Raw genomic sequence first — 24,944 nt, forward strand, 5'->3', positions numbered from 1 at the left:
TGGCTATTAAAGGTGTTAAATAAATGCAAGTTCTTTTTTCTATTGAAGCTAGTCAAATAATCAGGAAAAAGCTAGTGAACTGCAGGCAAGTCTTGAATGCCCACATTCTAATACTTTTGTGCCAATTAATGACTGTAATATTTATCTTTAGATTTGTACCAGCGTCCACGCAGTGTTCCACCAGGTGACCAGCATGTTAAAAATGAAACCATTACTTCAGACTGCATACACAGCCATATTTCAGCATTTTAGATATTTCCTGATTATGTAATGTATTTTAGGAGTTATGTTCAAGTGTGTGACTCCCTGTCTTTTATTCAAAATGGCATGGAAACCACCCTGAAGAAAATTACACTTTAATTACAGATATTTAAAATTATTGCCGGAAGTAAATCTATACATACAGCAATATACCACCTCTAACATGCATAATTAAATGTCCCATGGCACTTCACAGGAGCATTATCAAACAAAAATCAACACAGAGCCATATATGGAAATATTAGGAGTTTTAAGGAGCATCCTAAATACGAAAAGAGCAGTCAAAGTTTCTAGGAAGGGAATTCCAGAGCTCAGGGCCTAGGTAGGCCAGATTGTCACTGGTGGAGCTATGAAAATCAGAGATAAGCAATAGGCAAGAATTGGAGGAGCACACAGGTCTGAGAGGTCGATGAAGCTATATACACATAGGGAGTGGTTTAATGGAAATGTTTCTTAAGTGTGGTAGCACGCGGGAACTACGGCTAGCTTCCTGGCGCTCGGCCCAGCGAGGCCGTCACTGCCATAAAACATTTATTGGGCCACTTAACGAGGCCTCACTTGCTTCACGCGGCAAATGATTGTCCCGCAGGCTGATCTGCCAGGACCGTGCTCACCAGCCCCCTGCAAACAAGGGAGAGCAACACTTAAACCGCTCCTACACAGCCAACTGCACACAGCTCGCAGCTATACCACTAAGGAGACCAGCCCACAATTCGGGGATGCCAACCTGGCCAGAGTGTTGAATGCGGTCAAAATGAGATGGTATGCCCTGTTCCCCCAAGGGTCACGAAGGGTCAGCCACAGGGCAGCCAGTGCCGCCTGGGAGGAAGTGGCAGCGACCGTCAGCTCAGGAGCATCACCAGGACTGGAATCCAGTGCCGTAAGGTCGATGACCTCCACCGGACCACACGGTGGCTTGGCACTGGCTCTCTCCAACGACCCCCCCCCCCCTCCCCCCTCCCCCCACAAACCAATGAGCGTGCACCTGGCACCGCCCCCGCACAGCACCGTTCTGTGCCCCGGACCATGTCCAGTAGTGCCGCCCACGCTGGCCCCCTTCCCAATATTCCCCATCCTGTCTGAAACTCCCCATCCCCCCGTACTCTCCATCCCCCCCATACTCCCATACCACCATACTCCCCATCCCCCCTTCCATCTGCTCCATCTCTCCCCCCACCGAAACCCTCGCCCGAACCCCACGATGAATGACGGGTGCAGTTCATGATGCCCCATCTGTGTCCCCGCAGAAATTGGCTCACAACAGACTGGAAAGGGCCCAGATGGACTGCGGAGTGCCATATATCAAAGTCCTCACCCCCTACGAGGAACAGGCCCTGGAGGTCACAGGAGTGACCAACGACAGATCTGTCACCGGTGTACTAGAACATAGAACAGTACAGCACAGAACAGGCCTTTCGGCCCTCGATGTTGTGCCGAGCAATGATCACCCTACTCAAACCCACGTATCCACCCTATACCCGTAACCCAACAACCCCCCCTTAACCTTACTTTTTAGGACACTACGGGCAATTTAGCATGGCCAATCCACCTAACCCGCACATCTTTGGACTGTGGGAGAAAACCGGAGCACCCGGAGGAAACCCACGCACACACGGGGAGGACGTGCAGACTCCGCACAGACAGTGACCCAGCCGAGAACCGAACCTGGGACCCTGGAGCTGTGAAGCATTTATGCTAACCACCATGCTACCATGCTGCCCATTACTGGTTGGAATATGATGCAGAGGCGTGGTTCCACCGGCCCTACCTAGACGACCTGTCACACATGAGTTGTAAATGCCATACAGACTGACCCATCCCTCCCATCGGCCACATGTCCATTTTCCTGCAGGATGTTCATCCAAAGGTGTCGGCACATTCGGGACGGTTCTCCCCTCCCCTGTATCCCATGAGATTACCTAGAGAGGGGAGTTCCGAAGAGACCAATGTATTCGCGGCACAACTATCATCCACACTCTCCACCACGCAGAGGCACTCACCTCGGTGGGCGACAGTAGTGGACAGGTTTCTGGGGCACATTCTGGTGAGCACCACACAGTTGCCAATGCACATCAGGGGAATAGGGCAGTTGGAGACACATACGTACAGCCTTAAAAAACGTTGTATTTGAGAAATATGACACCTCTGGCACTTTCATCCGCAGCGCAGGCTGACCACCAAATCCCCCACCCCACCCATGCACACCATGTGCAGTTGATGGGTGTGAGTGGGCACTCAGCAGACAGGCAGGAGTCAGACTATGGCATAGACTGAGGAGCATCAGCGTTCATCTCTCAGTGGGTTATCATCCCCCCCTGCTCTCGTCAGTGACCTGCTGAAAGAGCTTGGAACAAGGTGGAGGAAGGGATGGGTGAGGAGTGGGGGGAAGGGGAAGGGAGGGGGAAGACTGAGGGATGGGGAGGGAGTGGGGAAGGGAAAGGGGAAGGGGGAATGGCGTACAAGGCCACGTCCTATGTGAAGCAGACGAGGATGAGGGCCTCTCTAGCCCTCAGGGCTTGCCAGACCCTCGCCGCTGCTGCCTGTCTTCCATCCTCCAGCTGGTCCTGCGGGTCCTCCCCGTGCTGTCCTCCAGCTCCTCCTGGTCTGGCGCCTCCTCCTCGCAGATGGCCACATGTTCCTCCCCTTCCATATCCAGAACATCGCCCCACTGCTTTCCGGGGTGTGGAGGGCACAGCAGACCACCACGAAGTGGGCGACCCTCCGGGGGGTGTACTGCAGGCACCACCAGAGCAGTTGAGGCATCCGAAGCACATTTTGAGGAGTCCGATGCAATGCTCAATAACAGCCTAGGTGGCCGCATTGGCTTTGTTGTATCGGGTCTCTGCATCAGTCAACAGCCGTACTAGCGTCATTAGCCAGGTCCTCAGTGGATACGGGTACCCCTTATCCCCCAAGAGCCAATTGGCCATCCTGGGTGGTCCTCGAAGAGGCCGGGGATGTCCAACTGCCTAGGATGTTACTGTCGTGCACACTCCCTGGGAAGTGTTCACATATGGTGGGCGCACACGAGCTGGACGTTCAGGGAGTGGAACCACTTCCTGTTGAAGTAGGGCACTCCCTGACGGACCATTGAGTTCAAGGCAGCATATTTGCCATCCACCATCCCTTGGACCTGGGGCATCCCAGTGATGGCAGAGAATCCTGCTGCCCAGGCATCCGGTTCGGCCTGGTCCATGTCAAAGTTTATATGGTTTGCTACCCGGGCAAATAGGCATCCGTGACCTCACCCTTCCTTGACCCCAGGGCCCTCCATTCCCCCATTACTCTCCCAGCCCCTTCCCCCCACCACAACCACCACCATCCTCAACGTCCTCTGCCATTCAACACACTCTGTTCACACACCCCTGGTCGCAGCGGAGGGCACGTAACATTACCTGGACTGGGTGCTGGTCCCCTCCCTGGAGCACACACCAACCCTCTGGTCACAGAAATGTCCCCGGTGCTGGGGCCCAGTCCTTGGGTGTTTGGATGTTGGCTGCTGTGTCAGTGGTGTTGCCTCCCACAGTGTTCAGGCAGTGTCCAAGTATCACGTTCTGATTGGGATACTAGGCAATAACCCTACATGGTACACGGTACCCCTACCCACGGGAATCCACTTGGGATCCACTCTGTGCTGTACTGTTCTATGTTCTATGTGAAGTGCTCACTTAACTACGATTGCAATTCCTAATTAGTAATAGCCTCCAGCCACGATGTGCCAGAGATCTTCTCGGTCATTGGGAGTTATCGGTGGTCGGAGGGGCGGACAGGCAGGGGCTGGTGTTGACCCCTCAACAGGAACACACGATCCAGGGAGTGGCATGGCGGATCCGCGGGCGCTCAGACACCTATCTCTCCCCACCCGAGGCCATGGGCGGGTACCTCCCCCAGCTCTATCTGTATCTCCGCCACCACCGATAGCGGGCCACCGCGAATTAGACCAGCCACCTGGGGGCTCCCTCACGTCCCCTCCGAGCTCACGTTCCCTCCGAGCACTGGGGTTCCTGCGGGCTCATTGCCCGGGATCGAAGATGGCTACTAACCTTCTTGGATCCCCACTGCAGCCCTTCCACCAGCTTCACGTTTTTAAAAAGGTGTACATATTGGCGCCCGCATGACCACTTGCTGGGGAGGCAGTTAGATCACAGAGGGCCATTAGGTAGGGTGTCGCTACCGTTAGTTGTATAGAGATTGGCCTGAAGTGGTAATTATTGGTTTCTCACGACGCTATGGCAGGTTCCTGATTTCACCAATGGAGGCGGGCCGGTTAGATCACAAACCGATCAACGCCCGGCGCAGTTCTCGTTTTTGAACTCTCTTGCAATCTAACGGCTTTGTCGCGCTCTCGCTTAAGCTCAACACAGCCATTAAATCAAGCCCATAATATGTGACAGAAGCCAAGTTAATCCGAAAAAAAGTATACAATGCAATATTGTCATAAGATGCTGCTCCCAGCAAGCAGGGCGCCCAACAGGAACAGAATCTATCACCTTGTGGACCACAATTTATTAGGTTGTGCTTTAGCGGAATTAATTTTTAAAAACTTTCAGCAATCAACCAGCAATCAGCAAAAGAGTGGATGATAAATTATTCAAATATGCCGTGGGTGTAGTATATCTGGGCTGGAATTTTCCGTCCATTCAAGCCAGCGTGATTCTCCATTCCTGTTGCAGTGAATGCAGTTTTGGCTCAACACCAAATTCTCCATTCTTGCTGGCAGTGGTGGCCGGCGATCTCGCTTCGGGGAATCCCGCCCTTAATAAATCGGACAGTCTCATTGTTGTAGAACTGATATAGACTCTGGGGTTAGAACATCTTGCTGGAATAGTGCTACAGTATTAAAAATTTAACCAATACTTGGAGTGCTTCACTAACCTGAGGATAAAATATGAAGGGCTGGATTTTCTGCACCCCAACACCGAAATCGCAGTCGGTGCCGGGGCAGTGAATCCATTTCCCCACACGGAATCGGGACCAGCGCCGGTTCCCCGATTCTGCGGGCCCCTAAAAGAACGGTCTAGCACTTACCTGGGACCATTGTTAGAGGCCTGCTCCGCCATTCTCTGCCCCCGAACGGCAGACGTCTCGACGGCGTGGATCTAATGTGGTCCTGCTGGTCGGGATACTAGCGTGGCGGCTGCGGACTCAGTCCAGGGTCGCCCTGGTCGGGGGCGGGCTGATATGAGATCCCTTGTACATGGCCGGACAATGTTTGGGCGGGTGGTCAGAGTCGGGTGCGCGGATGATGGGGGGGGGTCTATTTTTAAGGTCGAGCTCCGTGGTCCAACTCCGCCATGGAGAACTACGCGGCTGCTGAAGGCTACTGGCCGCTGCCTCCGATCCGGAAGTGCAGGGTCCCGGATCTGCAGCAACAGCTGCTAGATTTACGCCGGGTCCCTCCTAGCCCCTACAGGGCTAGGAATATATGACTCTATCGCAACAGTTTTTCTGGTGTGGAAGTCCACTGGCGGGATTCTCCGAGCCCCGCCAGGCCGGAGAATCGCCGGGGGGCAGCGTGAATCCCGCCCCGCCGCCGGCTGCTGAATTCTCCGGCGCTGGGGTTTTGGCGGGGCAGGGAATCGCGGCGTGCCGGTCGGCGGCCGCTGGCAGCGGCTCCCCCGGCGATTCTCCGGCCCGCGATAGGCCGAGCGGCCACCCGCTTTTGGCCGCTCCCGCTGGCATAAATCAAACCAGGTCCGTACCAGCAGGACCTGGCTCTACAGGTGGCCTGCAGAGTCCTCGGGAGGGCGCGGAGGGATCTGGCCCCAGGGGGGCCCCCACGGTGGCCTGGCCTGCGATCGGGGCCCACCGATCCGCGGGTGGGCCTGTGCTGTGGGGGCTCTCTTTCCCTCCGCGCTGGCTGCTGTCAACCTCCGCCATGGCCGGCGTGGAGAAGAACCCTCTTGCGCATGCGCTGGGATGATGCCAGCACACGCTGGCGCACCCACACATGCGCCAACTAGCGCCGGTCGGCAGAGGATTCCGCACCTTCCGGGCGGCCCGATGCCGGAGTGGTTCACGCCACTCCTCGGCGCCGGTATGGCCCGCCCCGCCGGGAATGGGAGAATCCCGCCCCACATTTTTGATGCCAATTAAGGACATAGTCCCAAAAACAGAATCCAGCCCGAAATGTCTCATCAGTCAATATACATCGTACACTCAGCATAAAACTGATAGACTTATTATAAACTATAAAATTTCTCAATTAGCCCAGTGCCACCCAAAACATGCACCTTCTTTAACAATGCAGCTGCTACATACAGCAGTGGTTCTGTTACACACCTGTCAATGTGATCAGTTATATAGCGAATAATGGAGAGAGCCTTGAGGGAGATATCAAATTCCAGCTTTTGACTCTGCTTCTGTAATTCCTTTATGAAACAAAATGCAAGCACATAACATTTTAACCATACACGTACTACAGTTTCTCTTTGAAGCTGAAACCCCTGCAAAAATTGCAGGAATGGCTGAAATTTAAGAAAAATGGTTTTGCAATGTTCAGAGTTTATCCGAACTCCAGAAATACTATGCTGCACCTGTAATTGTTGCAGAATACAGTACACGTTGGGGGGAAAATCTGTGACAAAGCTGCATTTTCTTGATCAAATTTCTTTAGATAATTACAACGATTAACAGTAATTATATTAGTATGAGTAATAGTAATAGTTTAAAAGCTCTTAACTTGTAGAGCTTTTACATTCTCCATTAAGTGACAAGAGAGTGGTGCAGACCTATATGCACTAGCTTCACTTTGCCATGTGCCAAAAGTTCTGATCGGAGCAGTTAGAGGGCCAACAGAAGGTTTTAGTTCTGTTATTTAATACGGCACGCAGATTGCAATCCTGAATGATTTTGGAAGTGAGAGTTTTACTCTTTTAAATTTTTGCACGTTGACAACACACTTGCAGGATTCAAGCTTGCCTTTGGAACCGTCAATGTGTGGAGGAATCTGGTAGCAACGTGCAGTAAATTTGGACATGGCAGATGCATTTGAAAAAGGATGAGAAAGGACCCTGATTCCAGTGAGGAATAAGGGAGATATGTTTGTAAAAGATTCAAGATTGGAATTCTCCCAAACTCTCCCATGGTGGGGCGGGGCCATATTAAGAATTAAGAAAAATTAAGATTAAAAAGAGTAAAAACAGTGAGTTGATTAGAGGCAGACATCAGGGGAAATGATGAGGTGTGAATTCGGTTATCGGTGGAAAACAAGTATTTTACATATATGATTAGAGAAAACAATGAGGCTATAGATGTGATAACTTCAAAATGGGAAGATAAGGAAATGGACAAATATCTACCAAAAGACAACTCCACAGAGTGAATAACATCAACAGACAGAACCAGCATAACTGAACTCGTAAAACCCTAAAAAGGGAGCGAGACAGCTAGCATCAGGGGCTGGATTATCTGCCCCCCGACACCAAAATCGAGTTGGGCGATGGGGCAGAGAATCTGATTTGGCGCCAAAATCAGAAGCAGTGCCAGTTCTTAAATTCTCCCTCCCCCCCACACGCCGTGTCGAGTATCTACCACCTCAGGCCATTGCCTGAGGCCTGCCCCACGATGCTCTATCCCCGAATGGCCAAATTCCTGACGGCATGGACCTCTCATGGTCCCACCATCCTGGATTCTCGCATGGCGGCTGCAGACTCAGTCTGGGGTCGCCACAGTCGGGGGAGGGCTGATTGGCGTGTGGGGGGGGCTTCATTCGTGACTGGAGGCAATGTGTGCGGGCTGGCCGGGGTGCATGAGCGGCTGATGCGGGACTATTTTGCAGGTCCAGGTCCGCGGGTTGAGTCCGCCATGGAGCACGGCGCGGCCGCTGGAGGCCGTCGGCTTGCGCATGCGCGACCTCTGAACCGGAAGTGCTGGGAGCCATATCGGCAGCTAGAGCTGAAAGCTCTACGATGGCTGCCTGCTAGCCACCAGCAATGTGGTGTATCTGTGGCCTTTGCCACAATGCCACCAGCAAGACCACGGGCGGGATTCTCTGAGCCTCCGCACCGAAATCGCGTTCGGCGCGGGGGTGGAGACGCCTTCCCGCGATTCTCTGTGGACCGGAGAATCGTCGCCAGTCGCGCGTGCGCGGTTGGTGCCGGTCGGGGGCCATTGAGAGTGGCCCCCGTGGCAATTCTCAGCCTGCACCTGGCCGAGTTCCCATCAGCGTGGTTCGCGCATGGTTCCACCTGGCGGGAGTGTGGAGTGGTGGCTGCGGACCCAGTCTGCGGCCGCCCTGGTAGGGGGCGGGGAGTCCTTAACCAGGGGTGGGGGGTTCCAGGACGGCCAGGCTCGCGATTGGGGGCCACTGATAGGCAGGCGCGCGCAATCTGGGGGGGGGGGGGGGCTATATTGTTGAGGCTGGCTTGCTATGTGGGTCCTCCATGTTGCGCGGGCCGCCGATGCGCGCGCCCACGGCCGGAAATACAGGGCTCTCCAGGAAAGTCCAGAGTAATTCCCGCCTGTTTTCTCGCGGGCGTGGGGACATAGCCCCATTTTTCGAGAATTCCGCCCAACAGCTTCATGACGACGTGGGGACTTTGTCCCAAAAACGGAGAATCCACCCCCAGAACTACATCAAGTTGCAGATATAGGAGAGAATCAAACCAATGAAAAATGACAAAGTATCAGTTCCGGTGAGAAAAATGGTGCGAATCTTGCTGGTGGCATTGGGGGACATCTCATAGAATTTCACAGACATAGAACATACAGTGCAGAAGGAGGCCATTCGGCCCATCGAGTCTGCACCGACCCGCTTCAGCATTCACTTCCACCCTATCCCCATAACCCCTCCTAACCACTCAGGGTAATTTATCATGGCCAATGCACCTAACCTGCACATCTTTGGACTGTGGGAGGAAACCGGAGCACCTGGAGGAAACGCACGCAGACACGGGGAGAACGTGCAGAATCCACACAGACAGTGACCCAGCGGGGAATCGAACCCGGGACCCTGGAGCTGTGAAGCCACAGTGCTACCAACTTGTGCTATCGTGCTGCCCGAATTTCGACCCATCAAGCAAAACGTTTTTTCTTCACGGGAATTACGTTGCGCTCTAGGCGGCCTCCCGCTGATTCGCTCTCCCTGGGGAATCTTTATCACTGCCATCAGTGGGGAGCTCCATATGTTAGACGTATTAGATGCTGTGGTATGAAGAGACAAAAGTTCTGTTCCTTTTTCACCAACACACTTTTAACTCTTCCAACAGACTCTGCACAAAACTCCACACATCACCAGATCCAGAGGCCACCTGAAGCCACTTTACGTATATCAGTGTCAATTATTGGACACTTAACATAAATGAGACAATTAATTGGAATGTCGCTTAACCCATTACTTAACAGTCTCCCCTTCCTTGGAGAAAAAATAACAATTAGGAGAAAATAAAATTTCAAGAAACTAAAACACACACGTGATTCCCCCCACCCCCCCCTCTTTTTTTCCAGTTTTTTTTGGAAGAAAAAAAAAAGTCACAGAAATAGGCGTCCTTCATTAACAATATCCAAAAGTTTCTGTGAACTAGCCCCTCGTTTCGTAAAACAGTCTGAGAGATGATAGCTACCGTCGACCCATTTAATTTTTGTTATTTCCTCTCTGTCTTCATCTGCTTCAAACTTGCGATGTCTATCCGTAACCTCTTTTCATTGACACTTTTAGTAGAGTGCACATTTTCCCACAGGGATTTATTGTCAATGTGACAGTCAATAGGTATATTACCCAAATCTCCTAATCCCAAAATTTCTGTCAATATCTGACTTATATAAAAGGCCATATCCACCTCTTCCACAAGGCTTAACGTCTCAGCAGCCAAATTGCTTTTGACCACTCTCCTTATTTTCTATGTTTCCCACACAAGAGGGCAACATTTACCATTGTTCCCCAAAAGGAAAATTATAAAACCTCCTGCGCTTGAAACCCCATCACATAAATTTGCATAGGACGCATCACTATAAACTATGAGTTTCAAGTGCCTCCGGTCACCTAAGACAGGGAACTTCAAAACACACTCCTACATTTTAGTTTGACCAACGCTTTATTTGCTCTTATTATCTCTTCCATTTTGGGATCATTCATTTTTGTACTCAACTCTAAGACATCAAAACTCACGTCCGGTCTAGTCTGTCTATCTAACCAGTTCCGTTGCCCAATTAAACTTCGCAGTTGCTCTTTATCTATCTTTGAAACCATTGTGTCTTTTTGTGAAACCCTACCACGACTAATTGCTATTGGGCTGATGTTTTCCAAATAAGATTGCTAACGTAAAGTTGGCCCTAACTTAGTCTGTTCGATTTCCAGTCCAACATATTTAAATGCACCGGAAGCCTGACTTCCAACCCTGAATTCTTTTCTCAAACCAGAGATTACAATAGCTTCAAAATCACTAGTCCCACCCCACAAAAAATCATCGACATGCATCGTAAAGATGCCAGAAAGATTTCCTTTATAGTGCCAGTAAAACATTGCTGGATCTGCTTTCAACTGCCTAACTTTAACAAAACTGACCTTACCGAAAAGTACCAGACTCTAGATGCATCATTTAATCCATATACACATTTGTTCAACTTCCAGAGTACCCCTTCTGTGTTAGCTGCTTCTTTAGGAGGACGGTGAAAAATGTCTCTCTGGAGCTGATGCCCCTGCAAAAAGGCAGCTTTTATATCTATAGATTTGCATTCCCATGCCTTTGTGGCTAATAGAGCCAAGAAAATCTTTAAAAGAACCTTTCCTGCTGTAGGTGAATCTACCTTTAAATCCTGATCTTCTAAGTTTTCTTCAAATCCCCTTGCCACAAGCCTGGCCTTTGCCTTTTAAGTTCCATCCGGAAGAACCTTTTCCGTGCAAATCCATCTGTGGGATAGAGCTTTTTGTCCCCTATCTGGTACTTCCGTGTATACCCCAAATTCCCTCCAACTATGCAATTCTTGCTGTTTAGCATCTTTGATAACTTTTTCATCTAATTTATTTGAAGCCACCAAAATCTCACGTGCATGTAGGCTTCTACTCCTCTTAGTATTCATAGTCTTACTCATGTTCCGAGATCTTGATAAACTACGTCCCCTCTCCCGCTTGGTATCTCGTTCTGTACTGCTACTGCTTGATCTTTCCCTTCTGTTGTGGGATGTCCTTTCAATAGTTCTCGACCTTTTCCTGCGAACCTGTTCACTATCCGATGTACTATCTGAACTGGCACTGCGTTTCTGTGCCCTCCATTTTTGAACTTCGTTTTCCCAATCCATTGTCTTCATTCTCTCCCCTGAATGCTGTACATTCAACCAATGTTTATACTTTCCAGTGGCCTTCCCTGCTCTACTAATAACAGTTGCATCCTTCCATTGACTAGACCCTTCAGGCAAGTATGTCAATTTTGTACCAACTTTTGGCAGTTGCCCTTTCGGAAAAATGACCTGTTCTAATTTATCAGAAGTGTCGTGTGCCTCGACAGAAACCCTGTCTATATCAGTTAACTGATCCTCTTGGTTCTGTAACACGTGCATACCAGATGACTCTGGTTCCTCGTCATGTCTGTCTGCTCTGTCTAAATTTGAAATTGGTACCCATTATCCTTGATGAATGTACCCTAACAGTTTTATTACCATGTTGCCATCTATGCCTATGATCTTCCCTGGGCATTTCCATTCATTAGAATTGTCTCTCTTGTAGTATACCATTTCTCCTTGCTGAAAAACAGCCGTACATTATGTCTTAAAGCTCTTAAAGCTCTGCGAATTCTTTCAGAGACTTCTGCTTCCAAAAAAGCTTTTCTACTGCTATGTAATGCATTTGAATGTTCAGCAAAAGCAGAGATAATTGTAGTCCCCTCCCAAGCTGGAGGCTGGTCATCCAAAATGGACGGAATTTTAGGATTTCTACCTAACACTAATTGATAAGGACTATAGCCACCAACCATCTGCAATGAATTATTTGCATGTACCGCCCATGCTAAAGCTGAATTGAGCCTGCAGTTTTGTCGATCTGCCAAAATTTTCCGAAGCATGTCATTGGTGACAGCATGATTTATTTCGCAGACACCATTACTAAATGGGCTTTCTGCAGCCGTGTTCATAACTCTGATATTCATGTTTTCACACATATCCCTAAGCTCATCATTAGCAAATTCTCCCCCATTGTCTGTAAGGAATTTTGCCGGTGGACCCATTCCTGTCCCGATCCATTTTTCCAGGATTTGATCCAGAATTACTCTCTTTTCTTTACTTCGTACAAATCTGGTTGCTAAATCTACAAAATGCAATATAAATATATTATTTGCTTTATCCCAGATCTTAAGGTCCATGGCCACAATGTTGTTAAAATCCCTGGCCAAAGGTAGGGTTACTATCGGTCGTGCTGGTGTCCTTCTGTACTCCTACAAACTTCACAGCGATCACTAACCTGTTCTATCAGTTGAGTATAGTCATCGTCCCTTACCCCTGCATCCTTTAATACATTTTTCAGCCTCTGAGGAGACGGATGTGCAAATTGCCTATGCAGTTTTACTACAATAAGCTTTGTATCAGCTAAAGTCCCATTTTCAACTGCCATTAACACATCCTTAACCACTCTACTTGAAATATTATTTGTCAGTAATGGAATACAATAGTGACCCAACTGTGTAAATTGTAAGTCCACCGATTTTCCAAAAACTGTTGCCATATCCTGTTCCATATCCATTTTCATGTGTGCTTTCTTCATCGAAGAAGCAAAGGTATCTCACTTGATACAACATCCGTGCTACTGAAATGATTCACTCCAGCAATATTGCAAGGGATCACCACTCTTTTCAGCGACTTCAGAGTATTATCATCCCCAAACCTGAAACTTGTGGAACTTTCAAATTCCTTATCCTTGTTACGATTTTCAGCATCCAAAGAGTCCAGATAACATTTTAACCAATCAATCCCACACACAGTAGATGTGCAGCCACTGTCCAATACAGCACAGTTGAAGGATTCTGCAACCAACACCCTCATTACCGGCGTAAAACTGCTTGTTAATAGGACAATGCCTTCTTTCTGGTCACCATCTTTTTCCTCTTCTGACTCTTCTGTGTCATGTATCGCTTCAAACACTATCATAACGAGTTGGACAGTTGAAATCATAATGGTATTGAGAGTCACATCGAAAACATTGATTTATCATGCCCCGTGCATTTCTGGGGTTCATCTTCCTGTTGTCGGTTCTAACTGGGTTTCTGTCTTCATAATTTCCTTGTCTCGGTCTCCTTTTATAGTCTTGAGGCCTGTTCGTAGCCATACGATTTCGCCATCCTGTTAGTAGTGTATCTTCCATATTCTGCCTTATTGCAGGCTGACCTATTTGGGTCATCAGAGCCATTGGAATCGGCTGTGGTATGAAGAGACAAAAGTTCTGTTCCTTTTTCACCAACACACTTTTAACTCTTCCAACAGACTCTGCACAAAACTCCACACATCACCAGATCCAGAAGCCACCTGAAGCCCCTTTACATATCAGTGTCAATTATTGGACACTTAACATAAATGAGACAACTAATTGGAATGTCTCTTAACCCATTACTTAATACCATATATACACCTCGCCAGCACTTGTTCCAGATCCAATAGAAGGGATTGCAGCCAGAAACCTAGTTCTACAATTATCAGAGGAAGCCCTGACCAGAATACTGATGGAGAATGTGCAAACTCCACATGGACAGTGACCAGGGGCTGGGATCGAACCTGGGTCCTTGGTGCCATGAGGCAGCAGTGCTAACCACCGCACCATTGTGCTGCCCCATTATGTTAACTCTTGCATGTGCATTGGAGTTCAATGCTTGGGACTCTAACTACTTGGTGCGAAAACCAAATGAACAAAATTAAAAGAACTAAGGGACACTGCTTGGGACTCCAACGGTTTTGATGAAACCGAATAAACTAAACAGAGGGACAAATTAAAAGGGGCAACCCCTTAAACGGGTACTGCCTTAAACAAAACAAATCACAGATACAACTTAAAACATCAAACTAAAATGTGATTAAAGCACCCCAGTGCCTATGGAGACCAGCGAGCATGGAAGGCCTAGATGGTGTGCTTGGGACTCCAATCAGTGGTACTGATGTCTAAATCTTCAGATCATTTTGGCAGAATTGACTAATGAATGAAGGGTGAGGTAACATATCAGGAAAATGACTCCCTCTTGTAGCAGACGAGGCACAGCTGATTAGAATGAAGCCTGCAATTATCATGCCAAGCACATACCTAGCAGGTACCCTCAATCTCCCAGTTCACATGCCAAGACACTAATTCCTGACAGTCAAACTTCCCAGACAAATGGAATTGAAATTCCATACAGCTTAACCCCTTTGTACTTACAGTGCTGTCTGAGTGTGGGTTCTACTCACACTGCAGTCGTGCTTCCCCAAGTGAGAGGGTATTCATTCCTCATGAATTAGCGATGTAACCCATTCCTGAGTCGCCCACTCTGCCTTTGCATCCTGGCCTCTCGTGTGACCCCATCCAAGAACCTCACAGTCGCCCCCGGTGCTGAGCCCCTGCATTCACTTCCTCCCACCCATTTTCCAGCTCCTACTAAGGATAGGTTCGTCTCAGCTGCGGCCCGAGCACAAGTCCAGTAAAGAGGACACAGGAAGGGATGCCTGCATGTCAGCATCAAAACCCCCTTAAAGCAAGGGGTACATAAGACCTGCTGGTGACTCCTCCCCCAAGATTGACAAAGTGAACCCCAATCCCAGCTCCGAGGTGAATTTATCTGTGTCCCCCACATCCTCTCCGAGGTGCCCCCTGAGATCGTGAAGACCTTGGAGATTCAGGGTTGTCTGAACATTCACCTCCGACATCCACCTCGGAGGGTTCACGTTTACCTTTTGTAAAAAAGTTTTAAATTAATTTAGATATTGCTGGTTCGGCCAACATTTATTGCCCATATCTAATTGCCCTTCAGAAGGTGGTGGTGTGTTGCCTTCTTGAACTGCTGCAGTCCTTGAGGTGTAGGTACATCCAATGTGCTGTTTGGGAGGAAGTTCCAGGATTTTGCCCCAGCCACAGTGAAGGAACAGTGATATATATATACAAGTCAGGGTGGTGAATGACTTGGAGGGAACCCCCAGGTGGTGGAGTTCCCAGGTATCCGCTGCTCTTGTCCTTCTGGATGGGAGTGGTCGTGGGTTTGGAAGATACTGTCTAAGAAACCTTGGTGAGGTACTGCAGTGCATCTTGTCGATGGTACACACGGCTGCCACTGTTCGTCGGTGATGAACGGTTTGAATGTTTGTGGAAGGAGGAGCAATCAAGCGGGCTGCTTTGTCCTGGATGGTATCCAGCTTCTTGAGTGTTGTTGGAGCTGCACTCATCCAGGCAAGTGGAGAGGATTCCATTACACTACTGATATGTGTCTTGAAGATGGTGGATGGACTTTGGGGGAATCAGGAGGTGAGTTACTCGCTGTAGGATTCCTAGCCTTTGGTCTGCTCTGGAAGTCACAGTATTAATATGGCTAGTCCAGTTCAGTTTCTGATCAATGGTAACCAATCAGGATGTTGATTGTGGGGATTCAACGATGGAAATGCCATTGAATGTCTACGGATGATGATTAGATCCTCTCTTGTAGGAGATGGTCATTGCCTGGCAGTTGTGTGGCGCGAATGTAACTTGCCATTTTTTTTAGCCCAAGCCTGGATATTGTCCAGGTCTTGCTGCATTTGGACACGGACTGCTTAATTACCTGAGGAGTTGCGAATGGTGCTGAACAATGTGCAGTCATCCACAAACAACCCCATTTCTGACCTTATGATTGAAGGCGGTCACTGATAAAGTAACTGAAGATGATTGGGCCTAGGACACTACCCTGAGCGGTGCCTGCTGAATATTCAGTGGGAGGGGGAAGGTCTGAAGTGAGTGCTTGCTAATGACATGCTAATGGTTCAAAATGGGGATCCTGGACTCCTGAGGCAAATCGCAAATCCCAATCAGGCTGTAGAGAATCATGTTTTTCGATTCTCTGGATTTTGAGCCCGCGCTGCCTTTCTCAAAATCGCTCCCATAGTCTCCCAAAAGAAGCATTCTTTCTAATGCCTTTGTTGAACCTGAAGACTATTTCCCAGACATTGCCAACTTATTATAGAATCATAGAATTTACAGAGCAGAAGGAGGCCATTCTGCCCATCGAGCCTGCACTGGCCCTTGGAAAGAGCACCCTACTTAAGCCCACACCTCCATCCTTTCCCCGTAACCCAGTAACTCCACCTAACCTTTTTGGACACTAAGGGCAATTTAGTATGGCCAATCTACCTAACCTGCACATCTTTAGGCTGTGGGAGGAAACCGGGGCACCCGAAGGAAACCCACACAGACAGGGGGAAAAAGTACAAACTCCACACAGTTACCCGAAGCCGGTATTGAACCCAGGTCCCTGAAGCTGTGAGGCAGCAGTGCTAACCACTGTGCTGCCATGCCGCCCCAAGACCTGGTTGTGGTTATTACCTGCTGGATGTAGCTCAGAAAGTTACTTAAAAATTGGATGTTGTTTGGGAATAGGGGTGTCCCAGAGTTTAGGTAAAGATCATTGGGGAACAAGGGATAGTTTCATATGTGACATCCGTCGGTGTACTTCAGTGTCCTAGCGCATTATAGTCCTGCTTGTCGTGTGTTTTGTCTTTCTTTTAAGCTAATATATATTCTTTATTAATTTGTTAATTTATTAATTGTTCACACAACAGCTGGACTGTTGCTCACTGGGTTGAACACCACGGTGGCACAGTAGTTAGCACTGGACCCAAGTTCGATTCTGACTTGGTGGCTGTCTGTGTGGAGTTTGCACATCTCCCTGTGTCTGCGTGGGTTTCCTTCAGGTGCTCTGGTTTCCTCCTACAGTCCAAAGACCTGCCGGACGCACCTGTGGGATGTGGCCTGTGAGATACCACACAGGTCCCCACTTGAGCCCTGGAATAATCCCATGGCATAAAATTTCAAGGCTGCAGTGGCCTTGACGGCCACCGGGAGTAGGTGTCCCTCTTCCTCGTGATGCTAAGTCAGCAAGGATATGGCACAGGTGTCGCACCGTCTCCTTGTTGAGATGGAGCCTCCTGTGGCACACACAGTCCATCATTTGTTCAAATGACCAGCGGCACCCGTGCATGCCCGGCCATTGTGGGACTCCCCCTTTGTGTCCCTCCCTAGCCTGATGGGCTGTCGGGTTCTCAGGGTGTGGGGCGGGTCCGACACATGGGCCGCTGCCTCGAGCATTTGCAGAAGCTGCTGCCGCCTTCTCCGGTGTCTGGCCGCATTGTGTAGCACCGGCACCAGTAAGGCAACCTCTGCGTCCAACATCCCAGCCAATATCTGTAAGGTATTGGAAGAGGGTATTAGACCGACAAACAGTGGTGGCTCCCATCCCGAGACACTCCAATTACCCATTGATTCCCCCCCCCCCCACCATCACCCTACCTGGAACACCCACCCCATGTACTCTAGGCCGCAGCGGGAATCCCTGACAGGTCCCCAGCCACTGTTCCCTGGACACCCACTCACATCAGCCGGACTGGGCGCTGGCCCCTTCCCCGTGGCACTCAGCCACCCTCCGGCCCTGGACGTCTCCTGGAGCTGTGTCCCATTCAAATATTGGCTGCTGTGTGTTCAGGTACACTGCTCAGGCAACACGGTCTGATTGGAATGCTAGGCAATGACTCCCACATGCTACATGGCCCACCCATCCACGGGAATACACTTGGCATGTGTGAAGTGCTCACTTAACCACGATTGCCAATTCCTTATTAGCAATAGCCTTCAGCTGCACGGTCAGAGGCCTAGGCAGTCGGTGGGGATTATCGGTGGTCCTGGGGTAGACGGGCAGGGACAAGGGCTGCTCCTGGGATGGGTACACATGATCCAGGGGTTGGCAGGGTAGTGCAGCGAGTGGCTGCGCCCCAATCCTCCCATGGTGCCCCCCCCCCCCCGCGGAGGATCCCCCAACCCCAGACGAGCGTCCCCCATCCCCACTGAGCATAGGGGTGGCAATCCCAATGGCCCCGGGCTCTTTGCCTGTCAGCAAAGATAACTACTCACCTACTTGGCTCCCCACAGAAGCCCTTCTGTCGGGTTCATGTTTTTACAAATGATTACTATTTGCCACCAGTGTGAGCACTTGCTGGGGAGGCCGCTGAATGACGGGAGGCCATTGGATAAGGGGTGGCTCTCATTAATTGTATGGAAATGTGGCTTAAGAGGTGATAATTGGTTTCTTGCCACGTTAAGGTGTGATCCCACTTTTACTTACGGGAGTGGGCTGGTTGCCATTGCAAACTGTTTGGCGCCTGGCGCGGTTCCTATTTAGCGGTAAATAGCGGCCTCACCCGCTATTTATCGGCCTTGTTATGCTTGAGCGCAAGTGTAATGAGGACAGAAGATCAAGGGTGCGATTCTCCGCCCCCCACGCCGGGTGGGAGAATAGCGGGAGGGACTCCCGACATTTTTCACGCCCTCCCGCTATTCTCCCGCCCCACGCCACGAATCGCCGCTCGCCGTTTTTTACGGCAAGCGGCGATTCTCCGAGGCTGATGGGCCGAGCCTTCACGCCCGTTTCAACACGGCAGCAAACACACCTGCTCGCTGCCGTCATGAAACGGGCTGAAGATGCCCGTTTGGGGCATCTGGGGGCCCGATTGGCACGGCAGTACCACGGCCGTGCCAAGGGGGGCATAGGCCCGCGATCGGTGGGCACCGATCGCGGGCCGTGCGTCCGTAACGGACACACTCTTTTCCCTCCGCCGCCCCGCAAGATCAAGCCGCCACGTCTTGCGGGGCGGCTGAGGGAAAAGACGGCAACTGCGCATGCGGGTTGGCGTTGTCCAACCTGCACATGCGCGGCCGACGTCATCGGCCACGCCAGCCAGCGTGACGCTTGACGTGCGGCCTTGACGACCGTCATCAAGGCCGCGCCGTTGTGACGCATGGGGCCGCGCCCCTAGCCCCGCCTGGGGGGAGAATTGGCCCCAGAAGTGGGCGTGAAGGCTGCCGTGGGTCACGGCCTGTCCCATGGCAGCCTTTACGATTCTCCGCATTTGCAGAGAATCTCGCCCCATGCCTTTAGTATCAAAATGGGAGAATTCTAGTACTGGAGAGCAGCCTGAAGACACAATTTTCTGAATTAGAGGCTAGAAAACATTAAGCCAAGATTAACATCTTGGGATGTTAATAAACTAGAGATACAATAATAAGCGCTTAAGGAAAGCTAGGGTTTTATGATGGGTTATTCAGTCCATTAAAGCTTTAGGGCTTAAATATCCTGTTGCACCACTCAGCTATAGTCTGAATGTGACTAATGCTTTTGCCTCTCATGCTCTTAAACCATAACCTGCCAATTAGTTTCAAATCATGATTTCTTAACGTTAATATTTTGGTTTACCATCTTTTTGTTAAATTTTAGAGTACCCAATTATTTTTTTCCAATTAAGGGGCAATTTAGTGTGGTCAATCCACCTACATGGCACATCTTTTTGGGTTGTGGGGGCGAAACCCACGCAAACACGGGGAGAATGTGCAAACTCCACACGGACAGTGACCCAGAGCCAGGATCGAACCTAGGACCTTGGCGCTGTGAGGCAGCAATGCCTGGTTTACCATTTATAATATTTTATATACCTCATTAAGATCCCTTCCACAACTTCAGGCATTCCTTTGAAATGTAAACTCCTATATCCAACTTAACAAAAATAACTTACCACAGGTGGCAAAGTTTCCAATCCGGAGACCAACCATCTTAGCGTTTTCAGCAGCACAGAATGCTACATTGCTTTGCTCTGTATCCCAGTACCAAGGCCAACTACATGATTCCCCTGTAACAGGGCTGGAAAATCCTGGTCTATATTTCTGTTGTGAGTGTGAGATAATGTATAGATGTGGCTGCAGTTGTGTTAAGAAGTTAAGCCGGGGTACTATTCCTGCAGTTTAGTGTATTTGTTGCCTACTAAATAATGTTTAGTCTATGTTGATTGTAGCGTCTTAAATGCAGTAAATGTCTTAAAATGACATCTTGTCATGAGACCCTTTGAGTTTAATATCTTTTTAAAAGTTATCAGTCTCTCCAGGGATCGTAACAAAACACACTCACAATTTGGCCATAGAAATACATTGATATGATTTAATCACATCGGCATCTCAACAGTGCTTAAGCTCTAAATCATACCTCTAAGGTTGCTGGCGATGATCTGTCCAATTCCTGATTTTCACAGTCACTACTCTGTGCAGCCAACAGGGTCAGCTTTCGATGGCAGTAATCAACGAGATCCAGCACTGCCTCATCTGCAGAATCACACAGGTCCTGCATGCAAAAAATTAAAAGAAGATATTCCACTAGTGGTGGTTGAAAGGTGTGGATGGGCCAGCAATTGCATTAAGCCAAGAATAGGGCTCAGCAGATGATACCACAGGTGTTACGTTGCTAAAATTGAACAGATCAGGAACATCCCAGATTTGATGCCTTGATGATGGTGAGTTTGAAAACTCATATCTAAATAAAAACAATTTTGAATAGAAATAAATAATGAAGGCAAGTTAGCAAGTGCTATTAGTCATGCGTCAAATACTTGATGCATTTGTAAAGTAAATAAAGTCGCCATAGTCACAGATGACCATAGGCTGCTTTACCCTTTGAAGGGGAGAGCTGACTGGTGGTGATTTAAACTGAGGATCATCACACCTCAGGCGAGGGGCAAAGTTGAGAAGGCGGGGCCTTCAGGAATAACCTCAGCCTGTATGGGAATTCAACATATGCTGTTGGCCTTGCTGTGCATCAAAAACCAGCTGTCAAGCCAACTGAGCTAAACCAGTGTCCAGAGACAGGTCCCCCACCCCTATACGCAAATGTTAACTCCTTCTCACCGGCAAAGGGACCTAACTCGTCATCAAGGAAGAATACCTCTCCCCACCACGGGAATAACAGGTCACCCCCCCACCCTCACGCGCATGAGGGTGACCTGGCAGCGGCAGAGGGGTACATGAGTAATAGACTTACCTCCTTGACCCACCTCGGTATTCATCGTGTCAGGATAGCGCTTGTCAATACTTGCACCAAAGCCTGCCCGGTGTTTTCTCACTGGTGGGGGTGGGGGGAAGCATAACTGTTGGATGACGATTCAGGCTTCCAGCCCATTAATCTCATTCAGATGAATGCATGTGAGTTGTTTGCATGTTCCCATTGACGCAGGTCAGGAAGCCCACTGCAACTAGCGGGGCAGGACCGGGTTTTGAGACAGGTCTGTGCCCCGCTCCGATCCTATTTTATGGGCCGACGCGGGATTCTCCGCCCAATCGGGATTCCCGATTTCAGCAGGCAGAAGCGGAGATTCGCCCCCAAGATGTATTTTCATTCAGTTAATGAAAATCATCTTAATAATAACAAACTGCCCGCAAGATGAATGCCTAACGCGGTGGCGTGCTAGGCTACAAAAGTTCAGGTTGATTGACATTTTCATTCAGGCATCCACAGATAACTAAATGGTTCAACTTCAAGGATCATTGGCAAAAAATGGCCACGTTTTCACAAGGGTGTGATTTGTAAGGTGAGGTGAATAGGAACATAGGAACAGGAGTTGTAATGAATAGTAATATTTCTGTACAAATTTTTGAACAAATTAGAGTTCATTATCATAGATATCATAGAATTTACAGTGCAGAAGGAGGCCATTCGGCCCATCGAGTCTGCACCGGCTCTTTGAAAGAGCACCCTACCCAAGGTCAACACCTCCACCGTATCCCCATAACCCAGTAACCCCACGCAACACTAAGGGCAATTTTGGACACTAAGGGCAATTTATCATGGCCAATCCACCTAACCTGCACATATTTGGACTGTGGGAGGAAACCGGAGCACCCGGAGGAAACCCACGCACACACGGGGAGGATGTGCAGACTCCACACAGCTACGAGGTGGAGAGCAAAAGACAAGTTTGTGTGGGAACCTGGCACGGTTGACTGATCTGGAAATAATTCAAACTAAAGGGATTATATAGACATATTTTGAATTGTTTGTCCAGTCCATAGCAGGCACTTGGGAATGAGATGATGTGGTCTCATTGGAATCTTGTGGAGTAATCCTTATGCATTGTACTTTTGGTCAATTCTGATTAATAGCATTTACTTCAGAGACCCATAAAACATTATGGTGCTGAAATTGGTTCAGGCCAACAGTGTGAAATAGTTTTGCAGTGAAATGGCAGTCAATTGTTCGTTACATGCAGTTTTCTGAAGGTCACAGAACAATATTTCAAACTCTTTTTATAGACTCATTTCCTAGTTTCACTGTTGCTTTTACTTGGTTTGAAATTAAAAACCTTGGCAATATTTTTCAATACAATGGAAAATAAAATTAGTATAATTAAAAATCCTCTGCCAATTTGCGACAAGCCCTTTTTATGCAGTGGGAATAGCTCATTTCACCCCTAACATTACAGGGGATTCTGCAGTATGCCTCCAATGTTTCATGTGCTTCTTTTTGGGAAAAGTATTTTTTGCATTGTGTTTACAGTATGGGAGAAAATAGGAGTACTTTTTGTGAAATATATGCCAATTATTGAACATCAGTGAATCTTTTCATTAGTTTAGAGCACCGAGCTGAAATGTGTAACACACCTACCTGGTGGTAAAAGATAGTTTCTAGAAGGTTAATAATGGTTGCTTCGTGATGAATCTATACAAGAGAAAGGGCACAGTCACAAACTAAGTTCACTCAATATCAGGAATACAATGCCAACAAGAACATTCTGCCAGTAAGGAATACCACATGTCCTGCAAACCCTTTTCTGGATGAAGATTTTTTTTTTGAAAATCTTTTTATTGGCTTTTCTCATGTTTATAAACAGTTGTTATTTATATACATTACATTTTTCTTGCCCGTGCTAATTTGCTTTATTTTACAGAGAGGTTTGTTTTGTCCTTTATTTGACTAACTGTACGTATATTTTGCTGCCCTCTGGTTGTCTATGATATCCCCCTTTCCCCTTCCTCCTCCTCCCCCCCTCCCCCCATTGGTTTTAGCACCCTTCCTCTTCTCTTGTGGTTTCCCCATTTCCCCCTGGGTTACGCAGTCCTTTAGTTCTTTATCTTTTTTCCCCCTGGCTTACTCCTCGTTGCTGGCCTCGAACAGGTTTTGCTATCCAACTATCCAGGAAGCCTTCCTCTGACCCTCAGATGGCGTACTTAATCTTCTCCAGGTGGAGAAATTCGGAGAGGTCAGCGAGCCAGTCTGCAGCTTTAGGCGGCGCTGCCAATCGCCAGCCGAGCAGGATTCTCCGGCGTGCGATTAAGGAAGCGAAAGTTCGGGTGTTGGCCCCCTTCCCCAGAAGATTGCCACTATTGGGCATGGCTTCACCCTCACAACCTTGGACATTGCCTCGGAGAAGGCTGTCCAGAACCCAGCAAGCTGGGGGCAAGCCCAAAACATGTGGGTGTGGTTGGCCGGGCCCCTCTGGCACCGTTCACATTTGTCCTCCACCTCCGGGAAGAACCTGCTCATTCGGGTTCTGGTCCAGTGCGCTCTGTGCACCACTTTGAGCTGCATTAGACTTAGCCTTGCGCAAGAGGAGGAGGCGCTCACCCTGCTCAGTGCTTCTCTCCAGAGTCCCCATCCTACCTCTGTCTCCAGTTCGTCCCCCCATTTTTGTCTGGTCCTGTCCAGTGGTGTTCGTGCTCTGTCCATTACTGTCCGTATATTTTCCCACATAGCCCCCCCCTTCCCGCTGCTTGTGCCTATCAGGTCTTCTAGTAATGTGCTTTCTGGGGCCCTGGGGTACCCTACTGTCTCTTTGCAGAGGAAGTGCTTTATTTGGAGGTGTCTCAATTCCTGTCTTCTTGCTAGTTTCCACTTCCTCGTCAGTTCGTTAACAGTGTCACCAGTCTGCGCCCTATGTAGAAGTCCCCGATCGTCAGTGTGCCCCCATCCCGCCTCCATTTTTTGAAGGTGGTATCTAGCATGGCTGGGAGGAATCTGTGTTTGCTGCAGATGGGGGACATAAGGGACATTTTGGTTATCCCGAAGTGCTGTCTCAACTGAGTCCACGTTCTCGGCGTAGCCGCTACCACTGGGCTCGTTGTGTACCTTGTTGAGGAGGATAGGAGTGCTGCTTTGGCCAGGGCCTGGAGGGTTGTTCCTTTACAGGATGCCTCCTCCATTTGTATCCAATTGGTGTCAGGTTCTTGTATCCATCCCCTCATATTTTCTGCTGTTGCTGCCCAGAGGTAGAACTGTAGGTTCGGTAGAGCCAGGCCCCCTCTGACTTTCCCTCTTTGCAGTGTCGGTTTGGGAATTAGGATGAAGAATTAATAAAATTGATATCTCAAACATTTATAAATGAGATTTGAGGAGTTGTTTGTGCTGCAAAGCTGCCAGTCGTCATGTTGTGACCCCATTTACAGTCAAGGGATGGATACCAGAGTGAAAGCAGATTTAGGATGCATCTCATAGTGGACAGCAAACATAAAACAAGCTCTCTCAGGTTCATAGTTGGTATGAAGAGCTGAATTACACATCATTCATACTCATTTTTATTTTTTCATTACATTTGATGATGATGTCATCACGCTACAAGGTTTTGCATGACAGGAAATATAAACGTGGAACACAAACTGCCCAATATGTGATAGGGACTTGGAACTCAGAAGTGTGAGGTTTCCCAATATGATGGGGATATTATTGATTCAACTGTGTTCATATGCC

General features: G+C 48.9%; 1 protein-coding gene across 2 annotated transcripts in view; it reads right to left on the reverse strand.

Moving 5' to 3' along the window:
* Positions 1-24,944, reverse strand: part of zmynd10 (zinc finger, MYND-type containing 10) — a 109,409-nt gene that overhangs the window by 46,417 nt on the left and 38,048 nt on the right. For both annotated transcript variants that reach the window (XM_038810739.1, XM_038810738.1), the window contains exons 4-6: positions 22,866-22,919; positions 20,418-20,552; positions 6,544-6,632 (exon numbers count right to left, since the gene is read on the reverse strand). In XM_038810739.1, the coding sequence (XP_038666667.1) occupies positions 6,544-6,632; positions 20,418-20,552; positions 22,866-22,919 (278 nt within the window). The remainder of the gene's footprint in view (positions 1-6,543; positions 6,633-20,417; positions 20,553-22,865; positions 22,920-24,944) is intronic.

This window comes from Scyliorhinus canicula, chromosome 11, assembly GCF_902713615.1.
Source record: "Scyliorhinus canicula chromosome 11, sScyCan1.1, whole genome shotgun sequence".
Taxonomy (NCBI): domain Eukaryota; kingdom Metazoa; phylum Chordata; class Chondrichthyes; order Carcharhiniformes; family Scyliorhinidae; genus Scyliorhinus; species Scyliorhinus canicula.